General features: G+C 44.4%; 1 protein-coding gene across 1 annotated transcript; it reads right to left on the bottom strand.

Moving 5' to 3' along the window:
* Positions 1 to 1,272: 1,272 nt before the first annotated feature.
* ING2 (inhibitor of growth family member 2) lies at positions 1,273 to 6,671 on the bottom strand. The gene is given in 3 exon segments (XM_057370175.1): positions 1,273 to 2,877; positions 6,144 to 6,461; positions 6,464 to 6,671. Coding segments are annotated over 3 exon segments (1,197 nt in total). The 3' UTR covers positions 1,273 to 2,206.
* Between the last annotated feature and the right edge of the window lie 11,042 nt (positions 6,672 to 17,713).

The raw sequence follows: 17,713 nt of genomic DNA, 5'->3' as shown, positions 1-17,713 counted from the left end.
CTTAAGCAATGTTTGTTTTTTAATACTAGGGAGCATGTCCATTTTACRTAAGCATTAGATGTTCACGTAATCCTCAGCCCAAAGCTTCAAATCAATCTTCCCAAAAAGGAAATTTGARAATCCTTAAGCCATAACAAAAAAGGAGTAAAATGTTCAGAAGACAATTTAATGCCACTTATCTCCAACAGCTGGTCTGATAATTCTCCATCAGTAGCCACGATCCAGCCCCCTCAAGTCTATTTTTGCTACCTGAGATCAGCCAGTAAGCCTGGAAAGCAAGGTAAGGTAAGATTTACCCTRCAGATGTCAGCGCCCTTACAGGAGTTTCCTGCAGGAGCTTTTACTTACCATGGTACAGGTTTCCCAAGTGGAACACTACCCCATAAACTTAACAGTTATAGAGCAAAAATTCAAAATCCAGCCTTTACATTCCCTTGGCATATGTTAACTACTTGCAAATGCTCAATCCTGTTAAGGAATCAGATCATTCCTGAGGAAATAGGCTTGGTGTGTTACTTACCCTGTAATATTGAGCGAGCATCCTGTGCATTGATTCATGCTCTCTGCTCTGACAGCACCGAGGCTTTGTGTCCCGCACAGTGCATTCCACCCTCCAGCCCCAGCCGGCACAGCCCTCTAGTGGAGATGCAGGAAGGAGTTCTGATGACATCCATCCATCCATCCCAGCTTGCTTTTGCTCACCTGCCTTCTGGGCTGCTCTCAACCCAGCACAACTGCTTCCCAATGAGGCTTGGCTAGAGGTGGTGTCACTTTTCCCTCTGCACTGTCATGGGAAACCTTAGCAATAAGGGACAGAGACCCACAGGGACTTCTAAACACCTGCAGCCCATGCACAGGTAACCCCCACACACAGCCCTGCAGAGTTGCTGCCTGCCTTGCCATGCCCACCACAACTCCAGTCTCAAGAGCACTGCTGAGCAAGAACTCTAGGAATGAGCTTTGGTACCCCACTCACTTMTCCTTTAGTATCTCCCATTGCAAAGGAACAGCAACAGCTGTTTCTGTCTTTTTTTCACCTCCTTTAAGGTAAGGGGGTGAGGAAGYTCACTTTTAACTACCACCCAAGCAGTGTTTAGACACTAACAGCATACTACAGGATAACACTCTTAGTAGCCTGTCAGAAACCTGCTGGGATTTCTCTGTTGGCTCTGTGCCACACATGCTTATGTTTTTGTTTTTTTTTAATTATCTATCAAACTTTTATTGAAAGCTTTAGCCTTCAAACTTTTTAGATAGTTACCCAAGTCCAAGAACTGTGGTACTGTGCCTAAACCCAGGGGTGGCCACACATGCACACAAATACTACTTAAGCAAGAGCAAAATTTACATCACAGAGAATACCAGTCATGTTTCAGCTCTCTACACATCAATTATAATGAAGATTCCATCAAATTTCCAGTTCCTGTTACCTGAAACGTTAATATCCCCTCCTCTCAAGGGATTCTTCTACCATTTCAAGGCTCATAGAGATCACCTTAAACAATAAAGACCGTATCAGGATGCTTGATAAAAACCAAAGCCTATTAAGACTATCCAAAACTGAGTATACACCATAATTATATCACACCCAAAAACTGACTCCCAAGTATAGTCACAAAGACAAGAGTTTAATGTTGGCAAAAAAAGTTTAAATTAGTGGTATTTTCTTCCTTGCAATAACATACTGGTCATATGAAAGTCACTGAAGAGGTCTGCTTATAGCTCGGAAGACTTTTACAGTTACAGCTGAATTCAAAACCCCTAATTCCAAATGTATGATGTTAACACAAAAAATGAAAACATAAAACCTGGGATGAAGTACAAACTCAGTTTTTAAGATGCTAGCAGATATGAGAGGCCTTTCAATGCCTTTATCATAACACAAAAAGTTCTTCAGTATCTCTCCCACCACCATTATTTCAGGATTCACAAGGTTCTTTAAAATACTAACGGGGTTAAATTGAAACCAAGCCCCATCTGCTTGTAATGTCTTCTGTGAAAGGTCTGAAGCCACCCTGTTTCAATTATTTGGTTATTCAGTGCAGAAAGTTAAAGATCACAGAAGGTATAACAGCTTTTAATACTCCATTAATATTATAGATTAAAAATTATTGCATAGTCTTATGCATTTCCTAAAACCATGTTCTCTGGAAATGAAACATTTTAATATAAAAGGAGCAACTCTTTAAAACATAAATTGTTTTCACTACCTCGATCTCCTATCCTTTTTTGATTTGTCAGTACATTTGTCCATTGTTTTCTCATTGTCTCCTCTGCACTTGGGGCAATACCATTTCCCCTTTGGTTTGTACGTGAGTCCAACACAGGAAAAGTGGAACCACTCGATAGGGCACTGTTCATTGTCACATCCTATCATTTCGCCGTAAGACACTTGGTTACATAAGCAGTAAGTTGGTTCATTGGGATCAATTGCAAATTCTACAGGTGAAACCTCTCTCTCCTGTTTGGCTTTGGAGCGTTTTTTCTTCTTGGAAGATTTTGATCTTTTCTCTTTAGGTGGCTGATCATCACAGTCATCAATACCATTTGCTATGTGGCACAGATCACGGCTTTCGCTGGTTCGCTGGCGACGAGGTCTGCGGGAGGACCTTTCTGGTTGGCAGGACTCCATCTTTGCCTTTTCTAGAGGCTTTTCGTTCTCAGACAGATCTTGAAAACACTGAGAGTGTGTTTCCATTTGACGGGCTCTATTCTCTACCAGTTCTAGCATTTGAGTAACTATTTGAATTTTTTCATCTCCAAGTTCTTGACTGTTGATTAATGCACGCTGAAGATGTTGCTGCAAACGTTTCTTCTGAACAGGATCGTTTTCAGACTTGTATTTTTCATAGACATCATCTATCTCTTTTAAAGCTTCTATAAAATAAAGACAAAAMCAGGAATAATTACACAAGATGGAACATGTTCAAGAAAACACAGCAATTCTTATATTTTTAACTGATGAGAAATAGCACATATCTTAATTATAGTATACCCTAGTGGGTCAGATTTATTATATCATTCAAGTTGCATGTGGTCATGAAATCAGTGTTTAAGGTCACAAGCTGTTGCAAGAAAAAGGTCTCTGTTCTAAGAAAGAGCAAGTTTATTTTAGCCACTAGAAAAAGGATAACACAAAAAAGGGACACTGTAGTTGTTGAGGCATGGATAATTGAGATCCTCCTTCCATCTGAAACAGGAGGAATTTGTCTTAAAAGTCCTTACCACAATAATTCCAAAACCCTGCCCAACAAACCAAAGCAATRGCTTATTTTATCATGCAAAGAATCCTGAAATTCATAGAACTGTCATAGATCATGATATATAACACTCCAGAGTTAGTTTATCCAGGTCCTCTGCCTTCCCCTTCTTATTCATCTCAAGGTTTGGCATTACATTTTCAAGTAGACATAGTTATAAAAGGATTATGACAACTGAAGTTACATAATAGCAAATTCACAATCAGAATGAAAATCAACTTACACCACTCAAAATGCTTCCCCATTACCAAAACAAATTACAGCAAACTGTATTTTACATCAGGACTGAACTTTTCAGAATAGGTGACCTTCTCTTTAGTGCATCACAAGATATTTTTAAGCAACTAGTAAATGAGTGGCTCACAGTTTGACTTCCAAGCTTTCCCTCTTCCAAGTCACGCAAAATAACTGCATGAGTTGCTGTGAATCGTTAATTAAATTTAGTTCTAAGAAGCAAAGTGTAATGAACTCAAATAGGAGATCAACGAATGTTTTATAAATCAGTCTTAGTCTGTACTCTGCTGTTCTATATTGCTGGATTTCAAAATAATATTTTCCAAGCTAAAGGGTATACTAGATCTATACATAAAGGACAGGGAAACTCAAAATATGGAAGGAAATACTCAGAAGAACTGACAGTGAAATCTGATGCACAGTGTTAGGTACAGTATTGGTTCACTCAGAACTTACAGATTTCATTTGAACAGGTAAGAGAGTTTATAAATGGTACTAAACTATTTACTTCTAAAGCACAAGTTACGCAGTGCAATCTACCTCTTACCTGCATTTAACAAATCCGTTTTCATTTTCATTTCATTATCTACACTGCTGTGAAATGATTCAAGCTTATTATCTCAGCATCATTCCTAGTGATTTCTTTCGTGCTGACATCTTGGAACAGTAGCTTAAGCATGAACAGCTGCTTTTTACTATGAATTCTGAAACCTGTATGGCAACAGGAGCCAACTGCATTTTGTTCTGTTCTGGACTTTCACTAAGATAAAAGTCACTGGTCCACCTGCCTAATAACTCAATCTATATTTTCTCAATATCAGCATTCCAACTGCCAGTAAAACCATAAGCTTTGTTTCCCTGTACCTTCAGCTGCATCACTTGCCCATTGCCCTGACAAGAGAAATAAAATTAAAAAACCTTATTTCTCTGCTCTCGAAAAGCATGGAGTAAGGTACTCTGTATGCTGTTGAACAAGAAAGGCATAACCAGAGTAYCATATTGTACAGACACACTATCTCCCACCCAGATCTTTTTCATTTTGGAGGCAGGGATGTAGGTACAGCTGTATAGATTTCCTATATTGGGAATGCCCTACCCAGAATCACTCACAAACAATAGCTGTTTGCTCTTTCATACTGTGGCAGAGAACAACAACATTCATCCTACATCGGTTATTACTTGGATGCAGTTTGTGAAGATATACCCACTAAAGAAAGCAAAGAAGTTTTGAACTGACAGAGATGGAAGTTTAAAAAACTCCTTGTGAATCCCCAAAGATTAGACAAGGCACTCATACACCCTAACAAACAGCTCTAAAACCTCTGTTAAAAAAACACTAACAAAAAACTCCAACCCAAACCAGGGCCAAGTGTTCATTACAGATAATCTGATTAAGTTTGGTGGAGCTATTGAAAGCTAAAACGATTTGTTTTCTAAGCACAGGAGTGACTTTTTCCCTCCTCCACAAACCATCACTATCTTTTAAATTAGCTGAAATAATGTGGCATTGCTTTTACATTTCCAATTTTAAAATATTTTTATCCCGGTTTTAGGGTTTTGAAGACATTTTTTTGTTGTTTTTTAAAACAGTTCAAGGCTTTGGTTAAAGCTAGCAACAAACTTCTTCTATGGCCCGTTATTTTATTACTGGCTGGATGAACACATAGAGGAGATAGAGCCCAAATAAAATATTGAATCTACTAAAGGCTGAACAGGGCTGCCTAGTTACCATGGATCAGGAGGTAAAAAGCCTCCTAAGCAGTCCAGCCTTGACCAGGCATGCAAAATGATGCTGCCAAGTCTATGCCCTTTAAACTTTAAAATCCCAGGAAACTTACAAAAGCCTGTTCTTATGCATCTTCTCGGGCAATTAGAAAGACAATTGAAAACATCCCTTCACAACAGTTGTCTCCTGAGGTGGCCCTTCAACGTCCAAGAGACCTTGACGGTCCCCATGGTCCCCTGCTGCCCACGCCGAAGGAGGGAGATGCGGCTCCACTGCCGACTGCACGGTATCGAATTCCGGTCTCATGGCAGGGGCAGGCCAGCCGCTGCCGGGCACCGATGTGCCCCGCAAACTCCGCGGAGTGCAAGGTCTTTAATCGGCATTGAAYTCGCCTTCCAAAGGACCCGTGCCCTGGATGAGACTGGTTTATGGCAACTTWCCGTTCCAAAGCCCCCCTCCACGACCCAAGGGAACGCTACTGGCGCTTTATGCATCCCCGCCCCCACCGTGCGGTCTACCGTGGGACGGCCCCCGAGATCCGCCGGGACACCGCCCCCCCGCCCCGCACGGCGGGAGGAGCCGCGGAAAGGCCGATTCCCACGCCCCCACCTCCAGCGGCACCGCCGCCGATTCGGGCGGCAGGGCTGCCCGGAGGGGCGGAACGGGGCGGGAACGGCCCCACACGGCGGAGCCGGGGCCTAGCGCCGGGCAGCGCGGCCCCGCTGGCCCCGGGGCGGGGCGGGCTCTCCCGGGACCGACCGGACGCCGGGAACTCGGCGCCCCCGCAGACTCAGCCCCGCGGGGCCCCGGCAGAATCCCACCCCGGCCCCGGCTCCTCCGCGCCGGGCGCATGTGCGGCGGGTTGGAGGCCGTCCCCCTTCCCCTCCTCTCCCCGCCGCCCGGTGCCCCGCGGCGGCGCCCACCTTGGCACTGCGTGTCCATCTCCCGCAGCAGCGAGGCGTTGCGCTGGATGTCCAGCGGCAGCGACTCCACGCACTCCAGGTAGTCCTGCACGTAGAGCGAGAGCAGCCGGGCCCGCTCCCCGCCCGGCGCCGCCGGCCCCGCCACCAGCTGTGGCCCCGCCAGCATCATCCCCCCACGCCAGCAGCACATCCGCCGCCGCCGCCGTGCCGCCCGCACCGGGCACGGGGTCCCTGCGACGGCCCCGCTCCCTTCTCCTTTTTCTGTCGCCGCCGCCCTTTTGCCGTCGGGCGGCCGCGCCGCGGGGGGCGGTGAGCGCTCGCCGGGCCGGGCGGGTCCGGCCACCCCTCAGCGGGGTCCCGCGAGTCGCGCGCCCCTTCCCGCGGTGCCGCCGCCGGAGCGAAACCCCCGTTCCGCGCCCCCGCCCCTGCCCGCCACGCGCATGCGCGASGCCCTGCCCTTATAAGGCGCGGCCGGCGGCGCTGCCAAGAGTTCGCATTCTCCCGCCTTCCCCTGGCGCGCGCTCCCATTGGCCCAACGCAGGGCGAGGGGCGGGAGCGCGCGGGGGGCGGAGCCTCTCTTAAAGGCGCCCGGCGCCGGCYCCGCTTCCGTGACCCGCGCGGGGATCCCCGCGGCGTGAGGGCYCATCCCGACCCAGGGGGTGACCGCCCAGGCTGTTCCTGCCCACAGAAAGATTTGTACCTGATTTATCTTTAAAGAASCGACGATGATTCGTGATGAGCTATTACTTAGGGAAGCTGATTGACATTTTGTCCTGAGAAATCATTCCAAGAGCATTTGAAATAAGGTGTCAAAGAACTTTGGTCTTTTAAAACGCACTCGGCTATCAGCAAATCTCCAAAATTTGACAGAGTATCCTGTCTGTCCCATGCCCATTGCAGGATTTGTATCAAATGTTGGCCACAACAACTGCAGTTGGAAACAAAAGTTAAAACAAAAGTTAAAATACATTATAACWATATAATTTTTCCTACTGGAAGAATTATTTAAAGCAAAGAGAACTACTAAAATGCCAAGATTTCATCTCCACTTCTCTTTCAGACATTTTTCAGATCTTTACTAGCTGAATAATAATTGGTAAGCATCAGGAAAGGAAAATCAATCTTGGTGAGTGAGTCTTGAAACACCCTGAGGAGACCTGTATATTTTGCACTATGTTGCATTAGTATTTTAGGCATCTGAACAAAATCCAGGGAAAATGCATCGTGTAAATATTAAAAAAAAAATAAAATCAGAGATGATTGAATTCAAGGATAAAATAGAAAAGAAGAAATAAATTTAAGTCCCCTGACCTCCTTCTGTCCTACATTCCTACCTCTATTTAAGTAGCCAGCACTAAAAGAGCACCCATACTAATCCTGTAAATAGCATTTCAGGAYGGCATGATCTAGAGTAGTGGTTAAGGAGGAGAACAGGTTGCACAGAGAAGCTGTATCATCTCCATTCCTGGATATTTTTTTGGCTTACCTGGATGAGGCCTGACACAATCTGATCTGGCTGTGAAGCTGGCTTYGCTTTGGTGGCCTCCAGAGGATCCCATCCAGACTCCATTTTTCCTGTGRTTCTGGGTGGTCTGTGCCAGATAGCTCCATGGATAGTCCTACAGGAAAATTAATGTGTCACATGATGGCAGTCTGCAAGTTTTATTTTCTTAAGACCCTAGTTCACAGAACTATTTAAACATTCCTAACTTGCAAATCACAGAGCCGCTAAGCAGGCATTCTACATGACAGGGATTTTCATGTCTATGTTCAAGCTGTTGAGTAATTGTAACTGCAGTCAGTCAGCTTTGGCCAAGTCAGCAATGTGTTGGCAAGTGCATAAAAATGAATGAAAACAAAGTTGTAGGCAGTACTTTCAAAACATTCTTTATTACACTGATGCCACTCTGGCCAAAAAAACAGGAAGTCTGTAATTCTGTGTGTTTGTGTTCTTAAGAAGGCACCTTCATCTCAAAATGTGTAACATTCGTAAAGCCAGCTGCTTTTTCTTGTGCATTGTTACAGCTTGGGCTAATGAAGCCTCGGATCATTTCTCATTACTTGTCTCATTTTTGCACAAAGATTTAGAAAGCAGCAATAACCTGGTTACCTTGGCTTCCATCGGCAGTAGCTCACTGAAACTTCATTGTGTAGCATTCATTGTTGTCAGTTCTGAGTAACTGAAGAGGGGTTGTGTTTCTGCTTATAGTAAGTTTGAATGGGTGTAACATTCTCTCATTTCATGAAGAAAAAAAGCTGATAAAGATGAGATTTCCCTACAGAGCAGAAAAGAGCGAAAAAGTTCATTCAAAATTAGCATGTTACTTAAAACTAAATGTTAATTACCATTAAATAATAATTTAAATCAAACTTTTTGGCATAACTTTCTTCTTCCTCACAAGAAACTGTGCATGCATTGTCAGTAAAGAAATAGCCAAGAAAACAATTTTAGAATAACTCAAAACATTTGTTACAGGTGGTTTCTGTGCTAAAAGCTTACTGTTTGTCACTAGGGGAGTAGTGGTATCTAAGGTACAGCAGAGAACAGCTAATGATTTCTGAATTTAAGTGTTGTCTGCTGCTTTCAAACACTAAAATAAAGATTTAAATTTTCAGTAACCTTAAGAATGCAGCAATGGCATYGGACCAGATTACCCTAGGAAAGAGAAGCCTTAGCTTGCTGCATGTTTGAAGCCTCGGGGGGAAGAAAAACAGAGTAGCAGACTGAATTCTCTGCTTTGCTCATGCCTCTAAATCACTAGGAGTAAGTACAGGAGAATTTTGATGTGTTGAACACAAGTTTGCAGGTTGATAGATAGCTCTGAGACCAAAGTATGTCCCTTCTTTCACTGTCTGTATGTGAAAATAATCTGGAGATAGGAAGAGGCATGGTAGAGCAAAACGTTGCTATTTCTAGAGATGGACAGGCAGAATGACCATACGTTTCCACCAAACTTCTCCATTAAGTGGAAAATTGTCAGCCTGAGGTTGGCAGACACAGGGATGTGATATTAGGGTGTATTGCATCAAACTTACCTCATTAGTTGTCCTCCAAGGGTAAGTAATACAGAGAGGTCACATGTCCAGTATATTTAAATTTATTTCTATACTTCTAACCMCAGTTTTCATGAAGACTAGATCAGAACAGTTTGTTTCTGTATAATTTTCCAGTAGTTTTTAAAAGTCCCGCTTTTTGTGAAAGATGGTTTCATTATATTACATATTTTACTATGATAAAAGTATTTCCAGAGATTTAATACAAATTTTATTTTCCCCAATTGAAGTTTTGCCTCTCATCTTTCATAATCCTGATTTTACATCCTCAAATCACAGATGATTCCTATCCTATTTTGCCTAATAATACACAAGTTGGTTAGAGAAGTTTTGGTTTTGGGGAGTTTTTTGGGGGGTTTTGGGGAGCTTTTTGGCATTTTTTTTGTCTGTTTGTTTGTTTGGGTGGTTTGGGCTTTTGTGATTTTTTGTTTGTTTTTGTTTAGTTGGTTTGGTTTGGCTTGTGTTTTTTGTTTTGTTGATTTTGTTTGGTTGAGGGTTTTTTGTTTGTTTGATTTTTGCTTTCCATTGATCAACCAGAAGTGCTTCAGGCTGTGGAGAAAGAAAAGCAGTATTATTGATGAGGATAAGTCCATTGGGGCTGTAATTGTGAAAGTCCTACTTAGCATTTAATAGAAATGCTCAAAGGATGATAATAGGCTGCTTCTTTTAAGTAAAAGAACTGATTTTTTATTCTATATATTTCTAGTCGGAAATACATCTCTGGCTTCCATGGGATGAAAAGGATGAATTATCTGAATTATCACAAAAAATAAATATAAATTTAAAAAGAATGAGTAGAAGCCAGATGGGCTTTTTAAAGGATCCGCTGAAGGAAGTTATGGGCCAACATAGCTGARTCTTGTTCTGGGAAGAGGGCTATCCTTGCCTGAGCTACAGAGGTAATAGTGTATTKGACCAGGTAAGCTATTCTCAAAAGCTTCTCTAAGATCAGGTCATCCAAAAAAGATAATTCCCTGTAATGCCAGACATTATTGCTTTTGGTTTTCCTTAAATATTTGGCCAGATTCATCTGATGGAATCCAAATCATATGAACACACATGAAACTATGTCTGGGTTTGAAAGACAAGTGTTTGCCAATGAAGGCAGGGACCCCCCCTTGGGGTGGTGGATATGACCCCCCCCTTGCCTCTGAATAATTATAGTTTTGACAATCATGGGCTTTTTAGGCAAGAATRTGGGTAAAAGGGAATAACAGTTTTTACTAGTATGTATAACAAGGTGAAACAAGTAACAACCACGATAGCAACAACCAGCCCAGCCACAAACCCAGTGACAGCCTCACACAGAGACACACCCTCCCATTTGGTGCAGTTACAGTCCCAGCCGGCAGGGGCGCTGTTGGCTCCCGGCCGGGCAGGGCGGGTGCGATGATTCCCCGGCGGCTGCAGGGGGCGCTGTGGCGCGGGTCCCGGCTGGCTCAGATCTCCCAGTGGCCAATGGTGGACACAAAATGGCAGAGGTGGATGGAGAAAAAGTTATTCTGCAAACTCACAGCGGAAAACACCAATCTCGGTGCTCCTCGGGACAGCAAGAAACCTCAGAATGGCCAGATGAGCAAAGAGCAAAGAGCAGAATCCTGCAGTTGCAGATGGGATTCAGCAGAACTCGACCACTGCAGCTGGAATCCCAGGGATCTCCGGCAAGGCACAGGGGGGCAGAAGACCACAGCGCAGCAAACAGGAACCAACGATTGGAGACGCTGGSCTCTACAGCAGCAGCAGGCGAGCTCCCCCCACCACAGGCAGCAGGTCCACCGTCCTGCCCTGAGCCAAGCAGGGCAGGAAGTGAAGCTACCCTTCCCCCCGCCGCCCCCGCCCCACACACACCCACGCCCTCCCCGAGCCCAAAACTTCCTCGAGAACTTCCCTCTCTCCAAAGAGAGGAAAAAAAAAAAAGCCCTACCAGGAGATGTATGGTTTTTTCTCATCCACATCTACTCAAAAACTGGAGACATCCCTGTTTTCTGCCAATATGCTATAAAAGAAAATCCCTTCATGAACCCAACAGAGTAATCAATGAACTTGTATTAACACAGGGAAGAGGGCAGACACAATACCCTGCTCAAATCTTTTCTTTAAGCAGATAGGTTCCATTTATTTCACCATGAGCAACTGAAAAATGGAGTAAAAAGTGCAGACTAAGTTTACTCTGTACTTTGTTTTGTAATAACTATTTATCTGTTTTTTACAGTTCTTCCCATTCCGTTTCCATACTCAAATGCCATGGCTATACCCTACCCCAAATGTTTTGGGAAGTTGGTAGGTGCATGCAGGACTTGTTAAGGAATTCACTTACATATGACTTCACTGCTTTCATCAAAACGTACTCACACATTTACACTTTGTTTTGAGTAAAACCACACCGCTCCTTTTTGAGGCTATCAGCTCTGTTTGGAATACCCTCTGGAAGTCAGCATGAGCTGGACAACACCAGCTTCTCACAGGTGCTATGGAGCATGCTTGGCTGGTACAGGGCTGCAGCTCCTTGCAGGAGGAAGACAATGCTGATGAGCTGAGGGGCAGCATCTGGCCACTGCGATGATAACACCACATGGATCATTTCCTGTCATTGAAAACAGGGATCTGTCCACTTGTGTCTGAAGTAACACTTCCTTGTCTTTCTTTCCAGGAAACTGCTTTCAGACAGTAACTCTTCTTTCTCACCTACTTGTTACAAAGGAGAAATGATCCATGTATTTGGTTTCCAGTTCTAGAAACTGTTCCRGTCACCATGTGAAAAACCTCAGGAAGTATGCAGATGATGTTTAGGGAAGCCAAGTTAGACACGGTGTCAAGATAATCTTTAGTGCAAGCGTAGCAACCTTCTTTCTTGGCTTACCTCAGCTCTCTGATCTTTTCATTCTAGTAAATGGAAGAATCTACCCAAATTTAAGGGAAAAGGATGAAAACCCTTTTGCCCRCAATAAAAAAAAGATTTTTTTTGTGTGTTCTTACTGAGCTGCACACTGACATGGATGCTGCATTTCTGTGACTATGGTGCTCAGCACAAGTCATGTGCTGAGTCATTCTTCTTCCTTTTGTGAGGAACAAACATACACAAGTGCACCTTTGTAATCAAGATTATTAAAYGAAGGCAGGCAGTGCACCTGCAGGAAGTTTCAGTAGGTGATGGTTTAAGACATTCATAATACTCTTCCATATGCAGATGTTAATTTTTCTTTCCAGCTCAAGACATAAAGGTGGGAGTCACCCAGCTAAAAATGTCGAATGAGAGAGAATATTAGTATAAATAGGTCTTGCTCTAAAAATGTCTCCATTGACTATAACGAAAGCCCAGGTCTCTTGTCACAGATGTCAGTGAAATGAATTCCACTCTGTATGCAAAAATGGGGTAATTACATGTCTGTGATTACCATTTATGAATTTCAGAGTTCCCCTGAAAAGTTGGACAGAGTTYTGGCATGTGTCATTAAAACTCTCCAACAAACAGGAAGAAGCCTCATTTAATTTCCCTCCTAGTGCAGATTCGTTTTTTGTTCCTTAGAATCTGCTTATCCAAACCTAGTACAAATGATTAATTTCTAGTGCAACTGAAAAGTCACCATAAATACTACTACAGAGTAATTTCACATCTTAAAAATAACCCAGTAGCAYCAAATCACCCACATTATGGGTTTCCTTGGGGTGCTGCTATGCAAACTTTTTTGTGCCATCATTTACTCCAAGTTGCCAAAAAATAGTATTATCCTTCACTACTAGGATATTACAAATGTGCAGGGTTATTTTTTTCCCCAAGAACTGACAAAGTTTACATTTGATTTATTATTCAGTTGGAATTGTGAGAAAAATCAATGGTTAAACCAGATTAATAGATTTCTGCCTCTCAGACATCCTCTTCCCCAAAATAATGAAGAGAAATGTGGCATTTACTCCAGACTAAAGGAGTATTTAAGCTGGAAGGTTATTGTCAAAATACAAGCAGTGTCTGATTGAACATAGTTTGTCAAAATACAAGCAGTGTCTGACTGAACATAGTTTTAACCACATAGACTGTGGTTAAAATTACAGAATAATGGAATAGGTGAGGCTGGAAGGGACCACAGTGAGTTATCTGGTCAAATTTCCCTGCTCAGGCTGGGTCCCCTAGAGCACATTGCACAGGTTGTGCCCAGACAAATTTTGAACCTCTCCAGAGATAGAGACTCCACTTCTGTGGGCAATCTGGTCCTGTGCTTCGCTACCTGCGTAGTAAAAAAGTTCTTCCTCGTATTCACATGGAACTTCCTATGTATCAATTTCTGCATGTTGCCTGTTGTCCTTTCGCTTGGTACCACCTAGAAGAGCCTGGCTTCATCCTMTTGACATCYTTCCTTTGGATACTCATAGACATTGATAAGGTCCTGTCCCAGCTGTCTCTTCTCCAGGCTAAACATCAGAGAATTTAGAAAATCCATTGGTTATATCCTCTTTCTTACTAGAGACAAAATATCTTTTGCCCAATGTGATTAATCTCTGRTATTCATATTTAAAAGGAGTCCTTATGCAGCCTACTTGGGCCTAACAATTCATGTTACTTGACAAGCAGTGGCAATGAAAACTTTAAAGGCCTGCAGCTCAGATGTTGGARCTGAACAGTGCTTTTTTTAGTTGCAAGAATGTTACTAGAGGAGGAAAACACGTGTGGTAACCACTGGAACTCCATCTTCCATTACCTTAGGAACAGGCAGTTGTGATCAGAAATTATCATGCACCATTTTCAGAATTAGCCTGTAACATATTTGAAACTGTTACCAGGTATCAACATAAAACCTGTTTTCCTAAATATTCATCTGTGAGTGAGTGTTAATTAATCACAGACTAGAAATCGATACTTCCTGGCAGCAGATTTAATGACAGCATTTTCTTAAAAATGCTTAACCCACCTAATGGCAGTACTTTTGCTGTGGCAATGGCAACTAACTGAACCATCTAGAAGGCACACACACAAACACAAGTTAACTGTTGTTACCTGGACAAAGAGTGTGGCATATTATACACTATGCAGAAACATTGCAAAAATAACATCTAGCTGAAGGAAAAGCTTAAAAAATACAGATATTGTTTTTATTTTCTCCGTATTTTGCAATTTACAAGGTGGGGGACAGATTTGCCTAGTGAAAGAGAGCAACAAAATTCTTTCAATGTGTACTTTTTTCCTTCAGTCTCCGGACCACTGGACCATGTCATGTCAGTTCAGTTGAACATATAGGCAAGAGAAGTTTAATGTTTGACATATTCTCTCCTACTAACAAATTTGAAGATGAACATTTACCATAAACTAAATGAGACCATTTTGTTCACACATGCACAGATCCAGTTCAAATCAATAAGATGCTATAGTGCAATTTTACGACCAAAAAAGAAAAACAGGCACATGCCAGTCACTGCACAAGTTTCAGCTTGTCTCCAGAAGCTTGATTGTGGTCTTCAGCCTGTACAGCAGGTGCTTCATAGAGCTTTAGATATATCCTTTTAGTAAAAGAAACTAGGACACTGGGATTTCATCACAGTTTCTCAGAAAAAAAAAAAAAAAAMCAACAAAACTTCATAGAGATGTGCCCTAGTTTAGTTGTTTCTTTGGGGATGGGTTCTTTGATAGCATTTTAATTTGAAAACTCTCTTTTTCTACATTCTTATAGGTGATCACATGCAGGATCATGGAAGAAAAGACACTCGAGTAGTTCAAGCAGCTAAGACAGCAACCAAAATAACAGCTCATGTCAGGTGGTTTCTGAGCTCCTTGTGCACTCTTTCAGGGCAGAGCTGCCACTACCAGTTCTGCAGAGGTGTTTCCTGCTCTGCACACTGATCTCCTCTGCCTAGTGTGGGCTCTGGCATGGCTGGAAAAGGGTGATATCACCATGAAGATATTGCCGAAGAGGAATACAAGGTGTTGGAAGCTAACAGGGTTTGCAAATTGCACTGTTCCTGCACATAGATCTCATGTCTGAGGCTCAACCAAAGAGAAAGACAYGGCTAATTTAGCAGACCTGGGCTCACCACAGGAACTTCATAAGTACTGAGACAGCATGAACCATTAGGAAGCTTAGGAGCTTTTTGGGTAAATGAACAAAGGTAATTTGGCTAAGGTAATAAACAATTTGCTTTGGGTCTGAAATGCCAGAGCTTTATGTAATTTTGGGGATCTCTGCCAGTGCTCTTTTATTGTGTTTTATATCCAGATGTAACTGTAGGGCAGCAGAAGGCTTTATTCCACAGTCGAGTATGATGGTGTGCTATTTGCTTGACATATTAGAGGCATGAGTGGCACTGCCTATGAAATTAATTCAGTTTATTGCCAAGGTAGCAGTGTCTTGCATAGTACCTACGAGTTTAAGCATGAAAACCTAATTAAAGTGGGCAGATAACACTGGTGGCACGCACTGGCCTTCTCTGCATAGAAGGTGGAGTAGGGGATCCCGGGGGTAGGTACACCCCGTACAACACAGCCTGACCGAGTGTTTGCTGTGCCAGAACAGCGTAGTTTCTACTCGTAGTTTCTACTGTGTCAGCCTGTGTGCCGACGCTCAGACACCCACCGAACGCTTCYGTGCTAGTGTTTAACTACTGCGTGGTGCAAGTGTCCGCGGCAGAGTACTTCCATCTGGACTCCTGTTACTTCCTGGAACAGGGCAGGAGGGAGAACCTTTTCAGGCGGGTTAGTACTCCGCCAGGAGTGCCTCCCCAACTGAGTGTGCTCAGGTTGGACAACAGGAGGAATTTCTCACAGAAAGGATTGCCAAGCATTGGAACAGGCTCCCCAGGGAGCTGGTGGGCTCACCCTCTCTGGAGGTGTTTAAGGGAAGCCCGGACGTGGCACTTAGTACCGTGGTCTAGTTGACAAGACGGTGTTCGGTCAAAGGTTGGACTCGATGATCTCAAAGGTCTTTTCCAACCTAAATAATTCTGTGCGCCAGGAGGCACCTGATGCCGAAAGGGTGCAGCAGCAGCGGGATAAGAGACAGTTTGTCCTGCACGCCACTGCAGGGGAGCACCCGTGGCATGCGCCGCCCGGCAAAAGGGGATGGCCTGAGAGTGAGCCCCGTTCTGTTGGCGCGCCTGCCGCGCTACCTGCGTGTCTGTGGCCGTGACGAGAACCCGCCCCGCGCTCACCCGCTCGGCCCGCGGGCGTCTCGGCGGAGGAAGGCGTGAAGCGGCGGCGGGCGAGGGCGCGGTAGCGCCCGGCACTCTCTGCCGGCGGTCCGGGGACTTTCCCCTAGGCGGGCGCGGGGCCCATGAGGAACCGCTGTCCTCCGTGCATAGCCTAGCGAGCAGGTCTTCAGAACATCCCAGACTACCGTACTGGGCACTATCGTAATATAAAAGACGGCGGATGAGACAACCTCCAGGACAGGGTGATTAATTTGATTATTATTCATTTGCCTCCCTGCTGGTCTCCGCGGACGATTCACAGCGCATGGGTGGCCTGGCCACCCCCCTAGGGGCGCCGCGGCCCAGGGCAGCCGTGGAAGGCGGCCGCGGAGGGCCGCAGCGGTGCCGGGAATACGCCATGCAAATTAGAGCGCCTTGGCCTCGCCCCGAGCCGGGCGGGCGCGCTAGCCCCGCCTTGTGGCCGCCGCTGAGGCCGCCCCAGCGCCGCGGGCTGGAACAAGRAGCGGCGAGCGACACGGCCCACACCTGGGAGCCCCTAACAGCAGCCAGCGGCCGGCTGTCCGCAAGGATCTTGCCGTAGGTGGTAAGGCTGTGCCAGTAGTCCCCAGAGGAAACAGGAGTCACACTGATGGCTGCAATTTCCTCTMCTCCGTAGAAAAAAACTGACTCCCGGGATCACTTCTCTTGTTGGTTGGTTTGCTTTGTCCCCCTGAGACAACTCTGCACACCTACAATGWAAGTGCAGGCAGGTGTTCTCGCCGGCCCCCATCAGCAGGGTCTCATAGTTAAAGACCAGCATCCCAGTCGCTTGGGATGAGAGACCTGGACATCCCAGAGACCAGGACAGTACCTGAAGGGGAGAACCAGAGGTTTTAGAACTGACAGGACTGCACAAGCACTTCTTGCCACAGCCAGGTCTTTGAACTTCTTTCTTCCTCTAGGACAAATGGGTTAATAATTTCTCATTCAAATACTCAATGCTTACTCACTTGCTTGTTAGAATCCTCGTGTTGCTTTCCGTAAAAGTGAAATAAAAATAACACAATTCAACTTTCAGTTTCTATTAAGAGTAGCTACAGACTTGTTCTTTAATGATTCACAACCAAACATCAAAGAGGAATAACATTCAAAATTTTTTAAAAAGTAATCCTAAGTCAGGTCTTTTAAAAAWGGCATCTAGCACCTCAGCCTTTTAACATAGTTGCCCTAACAACCCCTTGAGGTCAGTGAATATTGAGAGCTTTAATTTACAGATGAGAAACACAGGTTTTCACATTGCAACACCTGCTGCAATTCTGAACCAGACATCTGGAGATGCCCAAACTAACAGCAGAGAAAGCTGTATTACAGAGGGCACAGGATGTAACTCCTGCCCCACAAAC

This window comes from Malurus melanocephalus, unplaced genomic scaffold (assembly GCF_030028575.1).
Source record: "Malurus melanocephalus ecotype Western Australia unplaced genomic scaffold, MMel_1.1 scaffold_121, whole genome shotgun sequence".
NCBI classification, from domain to species: domain Eukaryota; kingdom Metazoa; phylum Chordata; class Aves; order Passeriformes; family Maluridae; genus Malurus; species Malurus melanocephalus.
The sequence above is the reverse complement of the archived record's forward strand: the minus strand, read 5'-3'. Positions and strand labels throughout refer to the sequence as shown.